Source organism: Poecilia reticulata, chromosome 16 (genome assembly GCF_904066995.2).
Source record: "Poecilia reticulata chromosome 16, P_reticulata-male-v2, whole genome shotgun sequence".
Taxonomy (NCBI): domain Eukaryota; kingdom Metazoa; phylum Chordata; class Actinopteri; order Cyprinodontiformes; family Poeciliidae; genus Poecilia; species Poecilia reticulata.
Window position 1 is genome coordinate 2,946,372 of NC_088845.1, and position 18,122 is coordinate 2,964,493.

Sequence of the window (18,122 nt, forward strand, 5' to 3'; positions counted from 1 at the left end):
ACATAGTGAACTTAATGTTAGTTTAATGCTTTTTTTCATTCAAAGTTATTGCTTTACTTATATTTTCTATTTGTGTGGTTTATTATTTGTCTATGTCACCAATTCAAATATGAAGTTCTTGTAATTACAGTGGTTAAACACCCAATCAGGATTATGCTGCCAGCTTGTTGGTGGATACAAAAAGGTGTGTAGTTGTAGCTAAAAACATCTCATTATTTAATTCCTTCAGTTTAAAATGAACATGTCGCATGTTGACTTAAATATTTAGCATGAAAATAAGAATCTCCTGTTCTACCCCTCAAGTCAGTTTCCTATATCATAAGTATTCAGAGTCACATCAAACTTTTGACCATGAATGTCTAATTTGAACACTTCAAATATTACCAACCTAATTCCTGTTTTTTATGTTGTTTGCTGAATAATTATTTCACCCTGTCAAACAAAAATGGCAGAAATGTTAAAAGGAGAATGAAATCTCTTCTAGGTCATCTGTTACTATAGTTAAGCAGAAAAAAAAAGAAAAACCGTCATAAGATCAGCATCAGTTTCTCTTTATTGTTCATTGCATGGCCACATAAACTGGTTCTCCTCTGCACTGTGCATGATGGGACAGTCACTATGGAGATGGTGATGTCGATGGGATACATTTCAGGAGTTTACAGACACAACCCAGACCCCCCCTCCGCCCCGCCCACAGGACAGGTCGGCTGATCTCCACCAATCAGCTCCCACCTACCTGCTCCCTCTAACCTGATAAATAGATTCTGCTTCTGTTCAGGATTGGTTCAGTGGATCAACACACAATAACAAGCCCTTCCCCTTTCCCTTAGACATTCCTGTGTTTATCATTCAGATTCAGCTTACAAAAAACAAAACAAAAAAATAAAGAAAAATAACATCATTTGGGTACAAAAATAAAATCCAAATGAAAATCTTCCAACAGGCCGAAGCCTGCTGCGTTTTCTCTTTCTTTTCTCAGACAAATAGCACAATAAGTACGTCACTGGTCACAAAAGTACACCGCAAATAAGGAAAAAATAAATCCAAATAAAATAATTAAAAAACCCCACATATTAGAGAAACCATATATCCGTCTTCCTTTGAGCCTGCGGGCGACGAGGCGCCTGGTTTGGTTCTGATCGATGGAAGTCAGGCGGCGCCTCCTCCGCCGCTCGGCTCGCCTTCCTGACCCCGTTTCTGGAAATCAGACTGAAGGAAAGAGGGAAGGGAAATCCAGAACACGGCTCTAAATATCTATATGGATTCATCTCGGCGTGAATGAGTTTGTGTGTGCGGATTCTCTCAACACAAATGTACTCGTTTGCTAACATATACAGTGTATTCCTGGTTAGAGGTGAACCAGGGGCACGCCCTCCCACCGCTTCCTCCCCCGGCTGCCGCCGCCGCCACGCTCACGCTTTATGTTTAACAAACTGAGAGGTGGGAGATCTGCTGCTTCTCGTTTTGCCTGCCTTTTCTTCTTTTGTTTTTATTTATTTTTTATTTTTTAACCTCCTCTTTATTTCCGTTTCAAGCCCTCAAAACTTTTAACTCTTCGATCCAGCTTTCTTTTGAGTTGTTTTTCTTTCCTTTTTGGAGACGCAGATACACACAGAGCAAAAGAGTGGGAGAGAGAGAGGGAGCGAGTGTTGTCATCGATCAGCTGCTCGCAGCACCGACAGCTGCCCCCCCGGTACGCTCTCAGCCGATCTCCTTCCACTGGCGGTAGAACTCCACGATGTTCTTCAGCTCCATGCCTGCGGACGACGCAGCCTGGGTCGCCGACTGGCAGAGAGAGACAAGAGCAAAGAAATAAACACCAGATCTGAGCTTCAGATGAAGAAATATTACTTCTTACCTTATAACCACAAACTTCAATACATTTCTTTAAGAGTTTATGTGGAACAAAGTAGGGCATAACTGGTAGAGGAAAGAAAAAACTTTTTTTTTTTTAATGAATAAAAATCTAAGGAGTATTAGTGGCTGAAATCTACAGTTTTTCACCCTGGAAACTCCAACTCCACCATTATATTATTTGTGGATCTAAAGAAGAATGATCCAGAGCGTATGTGTCAAACTCAAGGCCCGGGGGCCAAATGTGCCCCGCCGTAGCCCCGCATGTGGCCCTCTGGACTTCAAATTACATCAATAAGTTGATTCTAACATGAAAAAATGTAAATCAAGATATTTGATCAGTTTTCCAAGGAACTTGGAAAACATTCTGCAAAGCTGCTAAGACTTTTTAAAACTTTATCATAATAATCAGAGGAAATTATTACAGCAGTTAAAAGCTGCTTATAACCTCTGAGCTTTTTGTACCGTATTTTCTGCACTATAAGGCTCACCTAAAAACCTTCAATTTCCTCAAAAGCTGACAGTGCGCCTTATAATCCGGTGCGCCTTATAGTGCGGAAAATACGGTACATTATGCTCTATATAATGTACCGTATAAAAACTAAAAACTGAGTATTTTGTGACAAAATTAGCAGATCAAAATGTGAGATGTACAGAAATTGAATCAGTGGACGATTTGGAAATTCTGAACGTTAAAGAGCCTAAAGAGAGTCGGACCTTCATGGCGGCAGACCGAGCGCAGAGCTCGTCCACCTCATGTCCTGTCAGGATGGTCACCATGCCGGCTGTGTCTTCGTCTCCGTTGCTCTGGGACACCGTCAGCTGTCGGCAGCTGTCCACCATCTTATACAGGTGCCTGAAAACGAGGCGGATCAGAGCAGAGGAGTCAGACGGAGAAGAGGTTCCACTCAGCGAGAGACGCCTGGCATGAAGCGAAGCTCACCAAGCTTCGATGTCCTGCCGCTTCAGTTTATCCCTCTCAAAAGTGCGACCCGACTCCTTCTGACAGCGTATGTACCTGCAGACGGGAGATTTAGAGGAACGACATTATTAGTAAGCGACTATAACACTGACTTGTTCTAATATGTTTGCAAAAACATATTTTAATGATAGAGTTTTGATCTTTAAAGAACAGCGATTTTATTGCTATTTTTTGATTAGAAAATAAAGAAAACATGAACTTTTCTAAAACGAGGATGAATTTTTTTTTAATTATTTGCCTATTTGTTCAATATTTATTGAAAATGATGCGGAAAAAAGGACAAAACTTGCAGTAATGATGTAATTCTGCTTAAACCCAATGCAAATACTGCATTAGAAACATAGAAAATGGCTAAAACTGGCATTTTTAATATCATTTCCTTTAAAAACATTGCTCAGCAAACCTCTGTGGAGGGTCCAAACAGCCACTGGTGACAGATCCCCTCAGAAGACACTGACCTGTTTCCCTTGCGGAATTCCGACTCCAGGAAGCGGATCCCGTCTCTTGCACCACCGTTTTCCTTTTTTAGCCGATCCAGTCCGTCAATAACTGCAACGCAAATGGAGCAAAGATGAATAAAAACTAAAAAAAATCTACCTTTCAGAGACCTATAAAGTAGATTGGAAATAACCTATGACATATTTACGGACACCGGTAAACATCTGCTAACTGATCTGCGCTGCGTTTGGCTGGTGCAACACCAACGACTTCCTGACCTGTTCTTGGGATGATGATGATGAAGCAGCCGCTGCCGGCCAGGTGTCGGATGAGGTTCAGATGATGGCAGAGGGCGGCAGCGTCAGGGACAAGGTAGGGAGACATGGACGACTGAGCTTTGGGCTGCTGAAGGCTGCCCTCTAGCTGCGAGACCTCCAACTGCAGATTAGGACCAAAGAGAAGAACGTTTTACTTTGAGTTGGTATGGAAGACCATTTCTGCCATAAAAGGAAAAACAAAAGCTACACATGAAGTTCTAATTAAGAGAATAAATGTCATAATTTTGAGATAAAACATCCTATTAACAAGAATAAAAGCCAATTTTGAGTTTTAAAGTAATATTTTTTAGACACAAAGTCAATTATGAGATTCAAAGTCATAATTACAAGAATAAAAGTCATAATTACAAGACCAGAAGTCATTACTTTGACTTTGAAAGTCAATTTCTACTTTAAAGTCATACTTTTGACTTTCAAAGTCATAATTATGAGACAGAAAGTTGCGTTGTTTCTTTAAGGAGATTTGCGACAGTATCTCAAAATTATAACTTTAAAACTCAAAATTATGACTTCCTGTTGGGCTTTTATTTTTTCGTTCCTGGCGGAAATGGACCTCCATAAGTTGGCACTAATCCAACAACATTAAAATATTGTTGGAACAGATAATTTAACTGCGGCGCCTGTGCTGCGTTCCTGCTTTGATTTTAGCTAGAAGCTGATAAGTAACCTGCAGTCGAAGTTGGGCCATGTCTCTCATCAAACGATTCCGACGGGCCTCCTCTTCCGCCTGGACAAATCACAAATAAAAACATTTTATAGAATAAAAATAAAGTATTTACACATTAGTTGCATTACTTCAGGGTTGGGCTGTGGGCGTGTTCAGCCGTCGCTCACCATCCTGAACTGGGCCTTCGCCTGCTGCACCAGATTGTCCTGCTCCGACTGACTGATGCTGGTAAAGATTCCCGCCTCTGGGTTGAAGTGCAGCACGTTGCCTTGGAGATTTGTTAGGAAGTGGCCAAAACTGCGAATGCAACACACTCGCAACACACACTGAAGAAAAAAGGAGAGAAAAGGAAGGAGTTTGCATTTATTGTTTCATATTTTTAACTGAAACACACTTAGATGGACATTTAGATGCCTGCTAGCAGATATTTTGTCCATATTTAGTATTTACTGAAACACTTGATGCATTTTTTTTCTGATAAAAGAGCAGAAGCTTCTACACGCTGATTACTTGTGAGAAAGTCGCAGCTTCACAGTGCAGATGGTGAAAATGGTGAATGTATTTTCTGTGAAGTAGAATCTGTTCACAACAGTCGACATAAGTGAATCTGAAATATGTAATTTGGGCTTGATTATATAAAAACATGCAGATCGCTTCCTCTGCACTGCTGAAAATGTTTGAACCGTTTTTAAAAAGTTTATTTACTAAACGAGGCAGAGTTATTCCATCAAAACTCCACACCAGAGCTGCAGCACAAAGCATCTGGAAAGAATTCACAGCGCTTCACTTTTTCCACATTTTGTTATGTCGCAGTCTTATTCCAAACTGCGTTAAGTGTTTTTATTGCCTCAAAATTCTACATGGAAATATCCCATTATCACAATGTGGATTTTATTTCCCAAATTTATTAAAAATAGAAATCAATGAAGCTCAAAATTGAGCCGTTTTCATTCATCATCCCTAAATGTTTCTAAACTTACATGGTGCTAAGTTCAATGTATCTGCATGGTCAACAACTAGTGACATTACACAAAGCTAAATGGTAACTTATATATTGTTTGAACGTCTGTGGCTTCTGTGCCAGAAATCTTCTTCCCTCCCACTAAAATACTGACGACTAGGAGGGGGTGTAGCAAATTATAGACAAAATGTTATTTCAATGTAAATCAATGCAAAAACATAAAGTTATCAAATTTGATTTTGAGATTTGGATTTTATCTTCCAGTAGATGGAATATGGAATAATTTCTAAACATTTTTACACACTATTTGTTCCTTTTCCAGCGCTGACAAGTTATAAAACCAGATTTTTATTGAACATGTTCAATTAGAAAGTTCAACAAGTGATTAGGAAAAAAAAAGAACTGCCTCAGTAAAAAACGGCTTAAGGACTATATAATTCCAACTAGGCCTGTCACGATAACAAATTTTGCTGGACGATCAATTGTCTAAAGAATTATTGCGATAAACGATAATATTGTTTCAAGACCTTTTGACACTGATTTAATGGAAATGACTAATAATACATGCGATTTCCTGATAAATACACCTTGTTTTCAAAAGAACACATAAGACTGGAACTGATAAACTAAACAAAACAACCAAAAACAAAAAATAAAATGGATTCTCAGTCTCCATTAACAAAAAATGTACTTGAATAAAAACTAAACAACATAAAGCCAAAGTGGAAATAAATACTGCATTCAACGAAAAGAGTGCAGATTATGAAGTCTGTATACTATATTGGCCTTCAGCAATCACTAGATTTAAATAGAGAAGATGGGTACATCCGACTACCTAATGCAGTAGTTCAGACTACACGATTTTTTGCCCCTATTTCCCCTTATGACAATCTTAGATCGTTGGCCGATCTAACCGATCATCCTGTAGTGTATTGTGTGTTACGGTAGATCGTCGTGGCCGCTCCGATCTAAATCGGGGTTTTTCCCCGACTGGGAGCTTAACGCTGAATGTGACAGGTAGCCAATCAGAAAGCGCGGATTCTCCTCCGTGTTTTCTGAGGGGAAATTACGGAGGGAAATCCAGCGGACATTGGAGATGATATGTGGAAACAACATTAATATTCAACGTTTTGTGCAAAGAATATAGAAATGACAAGGAGAGGAGTTGGAGCCAAGTTGCTACCTCAGTTGATAAACCTGATAAGTTTTCATCTGTTCTTCGTTAACGTGACATAAATAGGTTATAATGATTTTCATTCAGTCAGGACTTTACGCTGAATCTAGCCACATGCATCACAGGTAGATTCTAGTAAAGCATTGATTAATACCTGGTTTTAAAATGAATTAACTGGACTTGTAGCCATTATTTTGTGCCCAAGTGGCTGGACACCACACGGCACGACGAACCCGACCGAACCGTTATATCTAGGATTTCTTCGGCTAATGTGTCTCAGCTTTTGAAAATGGGCTGACAGTCGGCCGACAACAGTTGCTGGACATTACACTAAGGAAATGAGGAAGGGAGGGTCAGTGAACAGCACCTGAGCTGAGCCTTTTTTCATTCAGTGTCATCAACAGAAAGAAAAAAGGCCGGAAGAGACGATAAAGCCGATAATTAAAATGACCTCGATAGGTTTAATTTATCGTCCGATTAATTGATTTATCGTTTATCGCGACTGGCCTAATTCCAAGACAACAATCTGGAAAGGCGCCTGGTTTAAACTGAATCAATTAAACTGGGCAGTTCATTTCGAGTGTCTTTAAAATATCTGCAAATATGCGCTGATGTCATATTCTGTACATAACTGGAGCGCACCTCCTGCAGGGGACTGAGGGAGGCGTTGCGGCGACTGAAATCCAGGCGGCGGTGAGCGACGCTGAGCGCAGGCAGGTGCCGCAGCGCCACATCCTCAGGCAGCAGCAGAGTCTGGCTCAAACCCGGCTGTTCGCACTCCTTCAACAGCTCTGTCACCTCCGAGTTCAGCCCCAAATCTGCACCACACACACACACACACACAACAAAATAAAAAAAACAGATTTTTCCAGGCTTCATCACAAAATGAAGGCTGCGCCATTTAACTTTGGTTTCCAGACTTAATTTGCATTTTTAAGGCACCTAAAAATAAATGCCACAGCAGCACAGAAATCAACTGGATTCAGATAAGTGAAGCTTTTTAGCTGCTGTGACGAGTAACTGCTGAAATGACTAATCGGATTAATCAATTAAATAATAATTTAATGGTAATTAACTTGAGTATACAGATGTAATTAATATACAGAAAATCAAGTTTTTAAACCCTTTTGGACAGCATCCGATGATCAATTAGCTAATCCTAAAATTAATAATCAGATCAGTGATACACTGTTGTTGCCAAGTCAAGCAGAAAAGGCTGAGCTTTTCACATGCTGATGTTAAAAGTATTTTTGCATCCTTTGCTACAAAGCGTTCATTAGAGGAATGCTGCATCATTGGATTTTAGACAGTAAAATGTTTCTTAGTTAAAAAAAGAAACTGAATTATTTGTTTGCTTGCATCTTTTAATGCATTTCTAATTTTGTACAAAAAAAAGCTTTGGTGGTTAAATGGAAAAATCAGCAAGCCATTTTTTTAATCCATTAACTGTCGGAATAATTTGATTAAATAAAACAAATGTTAGTTGCAGCCCTGGTGGTCTCACCAGCCTCCAGCAACTTGCTGCCGTCTGGAAGAAGGTTCAGCAGAACCGACAGACGGTTCCACAAGCTCTGCGAACTCTGCAGAAAAAGCAGATCATCCCAGTCAGAAAGACGAGCATTTTTCATTGCAGCAGTAAAACAGGTGTGTTAATGTGTCGGCTCACCTGTGCGCACATGAGGATGATATCTGTGTTCGTCCTGAGCCAATCAACAAAGACCTTCACCACCTGCATCAAGCCCTGATTGGACAGAATCTCCAGTTTCTCCAGCAGGGTTTTTTCACTGTGGGCGCTGTGCTGACTTTCCTCCGAGTCCGAGTCCAGGTCTAGTGGGAAACAAGACAGATCAACAAAACCAGATTATTTTGTCGAGATATTATCGCAAACATGGTTTATTTGGATCATGTAGTTCGGAACTGTGAAGTGGATAACAGTTCTCAACAGGTACAAGCCACACCTTTCAGATTTCAATCTATAAAGAATCATCAAACTCAGCTGGAAATCAACTGGACCGGGGTGTGGAGTGGACTTTAACTGGGCCAAACACTTAAACATGTTCAGAGCAATAATTAAGCCAAAATTATACAAAATATAATATAGATCTGCTGTTGGCCACGCCCCCAGCCCCCTGAACTCAACATTTACACACATGTGAAAATGGTTGCAAACAGATCCACAATTATGCAACCGTACGTCTTTGAAAAGCAGAAGTGGAACCTCCTGCACAACCAACAAAAATGCAGCAAGTGGTTTCTCGACGGTAAGTCAACAACAAAACACTTGTTTTTTCCAGCAGCCATTGTACAGTTAGTAGGTGTCGGACTAGACTCGGTTGGCGTTGCTAGGTAACAATCAACAATCTGAATATTTTTGAAACGGCTCATTTTACAGACACCACAAAACATGAACTTATTGCCAAAAAATGGCTGAGTGCTTATTCTTACAAGCTTGGGCTGTTTTTGGAATCAGTAGAAACACAAATGGAAGAACAAAAAGGTGGAAAATGTGAATTTTGCATATTAAAATTAGACATTTAAGTCTCAGTGCCTGAACTAAGGAGGCTGGATGTACACTACCATTGTCGTTGGTTCCGTTGGCAGTGCCGGGGTTCAGGTCGCGGTGTGAGTCTCCAGGCGGAGGGGGCGTCTCCTGGGAGGGCGGGGTGGAGGTGTCGGTGGGGGTGGAGCCTGAGGCGGCCTGAGGCCTCAGCAGCATGTTGCTGAAGGTGGGTGCGAGGCGGAAGCAGCGTTTGGACTGGAAAAGCTGGGAGGACATGGCCTGCAAGTTGCTGCTGATGCTAGAGTCGCTCTGCGCGAGGGGCCCGTTGGTGCTGGGCGGGGTCTCGCCGTCACGCTCCCCGCCTTCCTCCCTGGGCTGCTCCTCCTCTTCCTCCTGCTGCTCCCGGGCCTGACTCTCGGTGCTGTCTGAGTTTTCTGTGTCCTCCATGTCCTCCAGGTCTGAGCGGGACTCCTGGCTGTTCATGTCCGAGTCGGTCTCCACGTCGAAAGCGGTCCCTCCCTCCTCTTCCTCAGAGCCACTCTCCCAGCTGCCTTCCTCACCCAGGCCGTCCCTCTTCGTCTCCTTCTTCACAGACGAAGGGTTGAGCGGTTCATCTACTGGCGTCCCACCTGTGGAGTCAGCATGGACCCTCCCTCCTTCATCGTCGTCCTCATCTTCTTCGCTCTCGAATCCTTCGCTAAGGTCGCTTTCGTCCTCCCCTTGTCCGCCTTTATGCGCGCAGCGGCGGCGCCGCAGTCGAGATAGGCGGGTGTACTTCTTCTTCTGTCTCTGCTTCTCCTCCTCTGCCTTGTGCTGGTCTTCTTCGCTGCTCTGCTTTTTGACTCGGACCCGCTCACGGCCATCTTCATCCTTATCCTCCTCATCCTCCTGCTCCAGGGAGCCGTTCTGCAGAGGCCTCTCCTCTGACTGATCCACTTCTGCAGCTGACATATCCCTCATTTCAAGGTCATCTGGGTAAGAGGAGAAACATGCTTGATTTTAGTTTGGTTAAAATATGTTTTTGACATTCTGCCAAGGGAAAACTTTAAATCCACAGAGCTGAACAAACACCCTGAAGTCGATGTTTTCTGACTCACCTGCAGCGTCAGTGTGCAGCGCAGGAACCTGGCTCTCCCCCTCCTCCAGTTCAGCCTGCAGCCGGATGTTCACGTGGTTCACCAGGTGGGAGAACAGAGCCAGCGTAAACGCTATGGACGCGCTGTACTGCTTAGAACCTTAAACAAAACAAGATTTGTTAGAAGTGAAAAGGTGAACGAAACTGAAACTGTGTGTAATAAACCAAGTTAATGTTTTATAATCATTTTGTAGCTACTCTTGTTCATAACGATACATAGAAGACTTTTACTCATCGGGAACAATCGGCACTTTATGGTCCAGGAACACATTCCTGTCATATCTGCAGCTCTCTGTTGCTACGTCTCAAATATGCACACAACCAGTTTGCTCTGCATATCGGAGACACTTCTCTTCCTCTTCTAGCTTTGCAAAGGGAAGCATGTTTTATTTAGAGCTGCAGCTAATGCCTATTTTAAAACCCAATTAATTAGATAAAAAACTGGCTCATTCTGCAGATTTTTCATTAAACTACTTGAACCTTTTAATACAAGATTAGAAATAAATTAAAAGATGCAAATACACAAATAATTAATTTCTTTTTTTAAATAACAAAAACATTTTATTGCCTAAAAGTACAGTTTGGTTTAGTTACTGTGTGAGTACTTTATCCTTTTAGAGTCTATATACTATTTGATTACTAAATTAGTTGACGATTATTTAAACAATAATGGACACCGATCCATTTTCAAAAACGGCTAAAAAACAACAAATGTTTAGGTGTGGAAAAAATATCAAAATACAGACATAAAATTAAATATTTTACTTGCAAATTTGGAAATGTTTTATAGTTGAGGCAGAATTTAATTGCTTTTTGGGGATTTTACTGCAGTGTTCATGTTTTTGTTGGCTTTGGGGCAGATTTCTTGAATCTGTGGACTAATTAGCAGGAAAACAAATATATATGCCAATTGTCCTATTAGTTTAATAAAACGGGTGGTTAAGATACAGAATGTTTTTCAGAGATTTGGATGTCAGAAACTGGAAATAAATGCTGACTTTTCTTTTTAACTGAAACATTTTTCAGTTAAAAACTTGGGACTGTTTGCACAGAGATACAGGAACAAATTGGAATAAAAAATATATATAATGAAATCTGCTTATTTCTTATTTTTGTGTTCAAATGAAAAATGACTGACTCCAAGTTAATTAAAATAACCAGGTGGAAAAACACTGTTTAAAAAACACACCTCCTCTCTTAAGGCTGTGCACGACCATCAGGCACGTGACCACCATCTTGAAGATGAGGTTGTCGGGCAGAACGGGGTAGGAACTGTCGCTGTGCTGCGTCTGCTCCTCCTCTTCCTCACTCGGACAGGGTGGAGCGCCTCCGTGTGTCGGAGCCGGAAGGTAAAACAGAACCAGGTTGAAGTCCTCCAGCACCGACTGGCAGAGCGAAGTCAGCTCCGTCTCCATCAAGCTTCATCGGAAGCAAAGCGAAAACAAAAAGCAAAGGGTTGGTGGGTCACGGCTTACAGAACATGATTTCTGATGCACAGGGCAGGTTAGAAACTGTAGACAGTGTTAACTGGAGCTACAACAGAGAATAAAGCCAGGAAGTGAAATAAAAAGTACGGCAGCTCAGAGACTGACCTGTTTTTAGGCTGCAGTAGACTCTGAAGGTACATGAAGCTCACCAGGACACGCTTAATGTCTTTGGATCTATGTAGAAACAAAAAAAAACTTTATGAGTAAACATAAGTTTTTATTATTCTGATTTAAACAGGAAATTCTTTAGTGACACAAAGGCAAGAATAATCCTAGAAAAACAAGCAAACCTCTCTGATTCTGCAAAAAAGAAGAGACAAAAGTCGATTTTCTTCGTGCACAGAAGAGGCAAAGAAGTAAATACTAACTGCTAGGTAATCAAAAATCATAATTTAATGTTTCCAGGTGGTAAAAGAATATAGTTTTATTTGGATAAGACCCAATAAAGACCAGAACAAATAGACTAAAAAACAGTTTCTAGACAAGAGTTGCCCTGAAAACGGCAAATTCATCCAAACCCTTATCATCATTCTTAACAATCCAGTTGTTTCTACTATATATACTTAATAAACTCATTTATTTATCTGCACTGCCTTTGAGAGTTGCTATTTTTTCAAACTTCTTTTTTTTTCTTGCACAATGACAATGAGAGGCTGTTTTTTAGGCTGTTAAAAGCTTCTTTGTTGACAGAGTGAAGATGGAAAAGAATAGATTTTCACCAAACACTTTGCTACTTTGACAGATTATTCAAGAAAAGGCCAATTAAGAGCGGTAACTTTAAACCAAAAATGATTGAGTCAAAAAAACAAAACAAAAAAAAAGCTGCATCTTGGGACTCGTCATCACCTTTGCCGAGACGGAGACAGCTTCTTCATTTCCTGTTTCTTCACCTGGTGGTACATCTTGGCAGCTTTGTCGAACAGACGCTTCAGGTTGCCGTAGGCCCCCTCAAACGGAGTATCTGATTGGATGCTGAGGACAGAATAAATATCTGTTTAGCCTCATGTTAGAAAAAGCTTTAAAACCCAGAGGTTATGGACCCTCACCATCGTAGGTAGTAGTAGGTTGCTTCCACATTGTAGAACTTGCTTCCTGCCAGGGTTCCCAGCTGGTTAAAAGGCATTCCTGCAGAATGGCAGAAAGGTGGTTCAGATTCATAACCGGTCATTGTTCCCCTTTATTCACTCAACTACACGGACGAATGGACCCAAGCTTGGCTCTTTTTGAGGACAACTCAAGTCAAAGGCCACATTCACGCTGCAGGTGAATCCAACTTTTTCATGGACGTCTGAACAGCCCCATTCCAATCTTTTCACCCCCCAAAAATCTGATCTGTGCCAATTTTTATGTCACTGATGTGAGAAATGCGCCATAATTCTGCACCAGAGAAGGATGACATACGCCTGTCACAACCACAAATTTTGCTGGATGATAAATTGTCCCAGTAATTATTGCAATAAACAATAATATTGTTGTTTTCCAAGTGATGTATTGATAACGGCATAATAGTGCAAGTTCACCCTTCAACACTAGTTTAAACTAGAAGACATTTTAAGCATCCAAAGTAAAAAAAACAAACATGATAGATTAAATGGAAATAAAAACTGCAAACATCCAACTGTTAACAAAATTTCAAAAAATATTAATCAGAATGGAAATGATCAATCTCAATTTCATCTACCATGTGATTAATTGATTAATTGCTTATTGTGACAGGCTAAGTCAGACAGCATAAAACCAGACAGAAACAATGGCATCACATGACAGTCCCACCACTCCTGGTCCGACTCCACATCCAGACAGACTCCTCTACTGAAGCTGCAGTGAATGCTCCACTACAGGTTGCTGCTATTAGCTGCACCTTTTTGTTATTACCTTCCTTGGTCCAGTTAAGTTTTATCCTGTCGACTCCTGTTGCTGAACAACTTTAAAACTATCCATAAATGGCGGCGTCTATTTTTACTTCCATAAACAGACTGATGCTGCTGCGTGACGTCAACGTTCTTCTTCTGCGCATGCAGGTCGCTTTGGGGTCGTAAACCGTTCACACAGAAGTCCCATTGTTGTTTTTAATTAGTAAAATGAACAAATGCAAAGGAATTGAAGTCAGAAATCATGACTCACCAACATGGGGCATGACAGACAAGGCTTGGTGGTAAAATCTCTCTGCCAGCTGTTCAGCTTCCACTCCAGCAAGTTCGTTCTGATAGCGCGCTGGTGACCAAACCAGATTACCAAACATTATTGAAAACATACAGACAACAAATCAGCAAAACTGTGAAAATTCTACTTTTATTAAATTCTGACATTTCTAATAACTGAATAAACGTTATTCCTCCTCTCACACAGCCTGTTCTCAGTTCCTTCTGTAACACCAGGCCAATTTTCCCACGCACCGGCGATGACACCCACTGGCTGCCTCACACCTCTACAGACATGGAATAGAGATGAGCCGATCTAAATATGCTATTAACATGTTATTACCCAGATCTCCGAGGTAGACCAGACAGCGATGACACGCCATCTGAGCCCACTCCATCTCTCTAGAAGAGGCCGACACGGGTTTCTTCCGACCTGTTGGAAATAATTAGACTTCAAGTCAAAACTGATGTGAAGTTAGCTCCAAAGAAAGAAAGAAGCTAAAACCCCATCAGTGGGTTTTAGAATAAAAAATGTGGCTTGATGAGCAATAAAAACTGTAAATGGTGAAAAAAAACAAACAGAATCCATACAAGACATAATCCTGATTCAGAAACTGGCCAGTAGTTTGACCTGAAGAAGCTTTTTGAGGAATAAAACTCCTGATTCAGACTTTAAAGTCTGAAGGATTCAGCAAATGAATCAGCAGACGTGCAGCTGAAGTTGCAGGACAAATTTCAAGGCTCCTGAACTCCAGCGACAGTCATTATGTCTTTCAAAGCAAAACACAAACTTATAGAATCAGGAGAAGAAAAATCTGAACTGAGATATTATATAAATTTATCATACAGAAATAAAGAGCAAACCACTTAATTTGAAAAATGTTTGGACAAAAATGTATTCCATGAAATGGTTTTAATGGTTCCTAGACTTTAAAAGCAATGACTTTGTAAATAGATACATTAAAATGAAAGAAGAGAAGTAAAATAACTCTTAAATGACATTGGTGTTTCTGGTGAATTTTAGTCTAGGTTTTTCCAAAAATACCCAAACTGCAGCCAGAAATGATTAATCTAAAGCTTCGTGTGTTTTTGTTTAGGGAAAGATTCAAGGTTTGAGCTCTCACCGATCAGAGGATCAGTGACGTGCGTCCAATCGATGCAGTCCTGCAGCTCCAGCTGGTAATGTGATTGGATGTAGAGCAGCAGATGTTGGTAGAAACCCACGCCGGCGATGAGGTGCGTTCTGTAGGCGCACTCCAGGGCACTGCGGCTGTGGATGTGCTGAAAGCAACAGGAAGAAAAAATGAGGTAGGAGCAACATGAAGAGCTAAAAATGCAAAATGGAGGGAAAAAAGTAACAAAAAACTAAAGTCATATACAGATTTGTTTAATACAGAAGTCAAAACTCCTTCTTAATGGGTTACACACAAGCTCAAGTTTATACTTCTTGTTGCGTTTTCTCACGTCAGACTTAAATCTAGACATGGACCCGATTTAATCCAGAACTGGAACAGATTTAATCCAGAAATGGAGCAGGCCTTAAATCCAGATGTGAAACATATTTAATTCAGGTCTGAAACAGATTTAAATGTAGAACAAGAATAGTTTTAATCCAGACCTGGAATAGACTTAAACCTAGAATTAGAATAGATTTTAGTCCAGACGTGGAACAGATTTAATCCAGATTTAATCCAAACCGGGTAAGAATCCTGTGTGTCGCTCTGTTAATCTATATAATTCCAATGGCTGCTTTGTCACCAAAGAGACATTTCCACAGCTGTTGAGTGACTTTTTGCCATCTTACCTTCTTGTTCGTCTTGATAACCTGGATGACCTCATAGTAAACCTTCCTCCAGAGCAGCTCCTCGGCCTTACGGCCGTAGTCGACAGGATGCAGAAACATTAATTTCACACACAGCTCTCTCAGCCTAGGAAAATCAAAAACATACAACGGATGAACACATGGATAGCTTTATGCAACAGTTGGAGGTGTTGCTACAAGAAAATGCAACCACAGCTCCTAATTATCATTTTTATTTTATTTTATGGAGACAAAAATGAGGCTGAACAACAGGCAATATAAGATATACACAGCTGTTGTTAAAATCCAGTCTATCCACAGAAGAAGTCAACATATCAGGCAGTTAGAGACAAATGGTATGTTGGGGAAAGAGCCATAAATTATCCAAAACTTGCTGCAGTCCCATTATGCATCAAACCTTCGAGAAGCTTAATCTAGATGACTCAACAGTAAGCAATATCAGCCAATTAGCTTTTTAAAATTAAAAAATAATATAATAACTATGTCTTTAATGCTTTTCAGTAAGGGTTTTGACCACAACAGCACTAAGAGTGCAATGACAAGTACTGATGGTGACGCAACAAGAAGTAACATTATATTTCTGCAGCAACTTTCACATAGATCACAAAGTGATTCAGAAAGGGCAAAACGATTAAAACAAAAAATTAAACAATAAAAACACTATAAATCTGTTAGTTTTATTAGACCTCGTTCATAAGAGGATTGCCACCCAAATGTATCTACAGATACTTAAACATTTAAGTATGTGACAAATGTCTCTGAGCAGAACTGTAATTCTTGTTGGTCTAATTAATAAATAAGAAGTCTGCCTGTCTGAACTTCCTTTGAAACAGGAAGTGCTGCAGAGTGACGGTGCGTTTGTATGAAACCAGTCCCCATTCAGCCTGTAAAGTTTCGGTGAGAGCAGATCTGGACATACTTGTTCCGCAGGCTGATGTTCTCCGGCTTGAAGACTTCTCTGTAGGATGACTTGCTGCCGATGATGACATCCAGCTTGTGCACAGATTCCACCACAGCCCTGGATGGATGAAAAGCATTACTGTCACCACATGAATCACCAGAAGTAGCGGTTTGTCACGCAACAAATGTCCCGAAATGTTAAAAAGCTGCAACCCTTTCTGTTTCATTTCTCTGCAACAGGATGAATGACACATGACAGCTAGGTTACGTTCATCAGAGGAAAAAAAGAACCTCATGACAGAGTCAGGTGTAGTTTCAGCTACTAGCATAGATGTATCTTAAACATAAGTATCAACAACAGAAACCATCTGACTCTTTTAGACATTTCACTAGCTCATCGGTTAGCTCGACGAAAACGGCCTCGTCCACTCACCTGTAAAGCCGCTTGATAAGAAGGACTTTCGCCTCGGGCTCGCTGTCCTGACCCGGTCCGCTCATATTAGCGACAGGCCGGCAGTTCCACCACAATGCGGGGTCACCGTTTCATTCGGGCCTCTCGACGGAACAGCTGTCGCGGTTACTCGGCTCTGTTCCCCGTTAGTGACAACTGTGTTGTTAGCCAGCTAGCGCTAGCTCCCCGTTTAGCTTTCCCTGTGTTCCCTGAGAGTCTCTTTCTGTTTCTTGAATCCTTTGGCCAACCCCCCTCCACCCATCCGTCCTGAAAAGTGGGTAGGAAGGGGTCCCCGGCGCCTTACTGTTCTTCCAGTCAGCTAAAAAGCTCTATTATCCCTTTTGTGTTATTTTCCGTTCCGGCCATCGCTACGAAGGCGGCCATTATTCATAGCAGGCACTGACCGCCTGAACATCGCGAGAGTTCAAAAACAAAATTACGAGATTACAGAAGTGAGACGTCAACAACTTCGCCATATTGGTAAGGGAAGACAAGTTGAAAAGATTAGCTTTAGCCTTTAACAGCGGTCACGACGCGTGAATTTCTGATGTTCTTTAAGTGTATTGCGTTCCAACAATATAAAAAGACTTTTATATAGCACCAAACATCATTGCACTGTTTGGTGCTATTAAGACATCTAAGATGAAAATCAAGACATAAAATCTCCCCTAAAAGGACTGGGCTGACCCATTAAACCACGTAAACTTCATGATAACATTTGAATTATCACACAAGCTTTATTTGGTCAAGAGTGAATTTTAAAATTCCTCCTAAGTGTACAGCGAAGAATGTGTAAAGCGAAATAAATAAAAATACAAAAATAACGGGACAACGGGAGGAAACACAGGTTTCCTCCCGTTGTCCTTGCAGTGATAAAAGTTGTGTTTCACATTGTTCACTGTTATGTACTTTTCTCTTCAAGAACGCTTGCATTGCACACTTCAGCAACAAGGCATTTTAAGGAATGTTTAACATTATTAAGTAGGCATATCTAGACAGAGATCCTGGAATGGAGAGCTGTCCATGGTGCTGCAGTGGCTCAGTTTCAACTTACTTCTACGAAAGATTAAAGGTTTCCTATCTTGCTGCCATTTGCGTTTTAGTAAGTGATGATATTTTGCAAAACTGGTCAATCAGAAGGTCTGCTTGAAATTCTCCATCAGCTGCTTTACATCCTATTTTAATCAGTATTTGTAAATTAATTCAGTGACCTCTAATATACTTTTTTTTCAGTAACCGTGCCTAATTTTGACAATGTAAATGGTATAACTG

General features: G+C 40.8%; 1 protein-coding gene across 1 annotated transcript; it reads right to left on the reverse strand.

Moving 5' to 3' along the window:
- Positions 1 to 530: 530 nt before the first annotated feature.
- On the reverse strand, positions 531 to 17,268 carry smg5 (SMG5 nonsense mediated mRNA decay factor). Its single transcript, XM_008430760.3, has 22 exons — positions 16,833 to 17,268; positions 16,419 to 16,517; positions 15,482 to 15,605; positions 14,802 to 14,958; positions 14,021 to 14,110; positions 13,661 to 13,750; positions 12,583 to 12,661; positions 12,383 to 12,508; positions 11,642 to 11,710; positions 11,239 to 11,468; positions 10,012 to 10,149; positions 8,992 to 9,885; positions 8,081 to 8,241; positions 7,919 to 7,994; positions 7,057 to 7,232; positions 4,447 to 4,605; positions 4,280 to 4,339; positions 3,553 to 3,712; positions 3,295 to 3,385; positions 2,798 to 2,872; positions 2,572 to 2,710; positions 531 to 1,785 (listed from the first exon to the last, which is right to left on the reverse strand). The coding sequence occupies exons 1-22, from the start codon at positions 16,895 to 16,897 to the stop codon at positions 1,702 to 1,704; spliced, it is 3,342 nt and encodes a 1,113-aa protein (XP_008428982.2). The 5' UTR covers positions 16,898 to 17,268; the 3' UTR covers positions 531 to 1,701.
- Positions 17,269 to 18,122: the final 854 nt, after the last annotated feature.

Coding starts and splice junctions, on each gene's coding strand:
- smg5 (XM_008430760.3), bottom strand. CDS start 16,897: ATGAGCGGACCGGGTCAGGACAGCGAGCCCGAGGCGAAAGTCCTTCTT. Junction 14,959..15,481: donor TTATCAAGACGAACAAGAAG/GTAAGATGGCAA, acceptor TGTTGCTTTCAG/CACATCCACAGCCGCAGTGC. Junction 2,873..3,294: donor GAATTCCGCAAGGGAAACAG/GTCAGTGTCTTC, acceptor TCCCGTCTGCAG/GTACATACGCTGTCAGAAGG.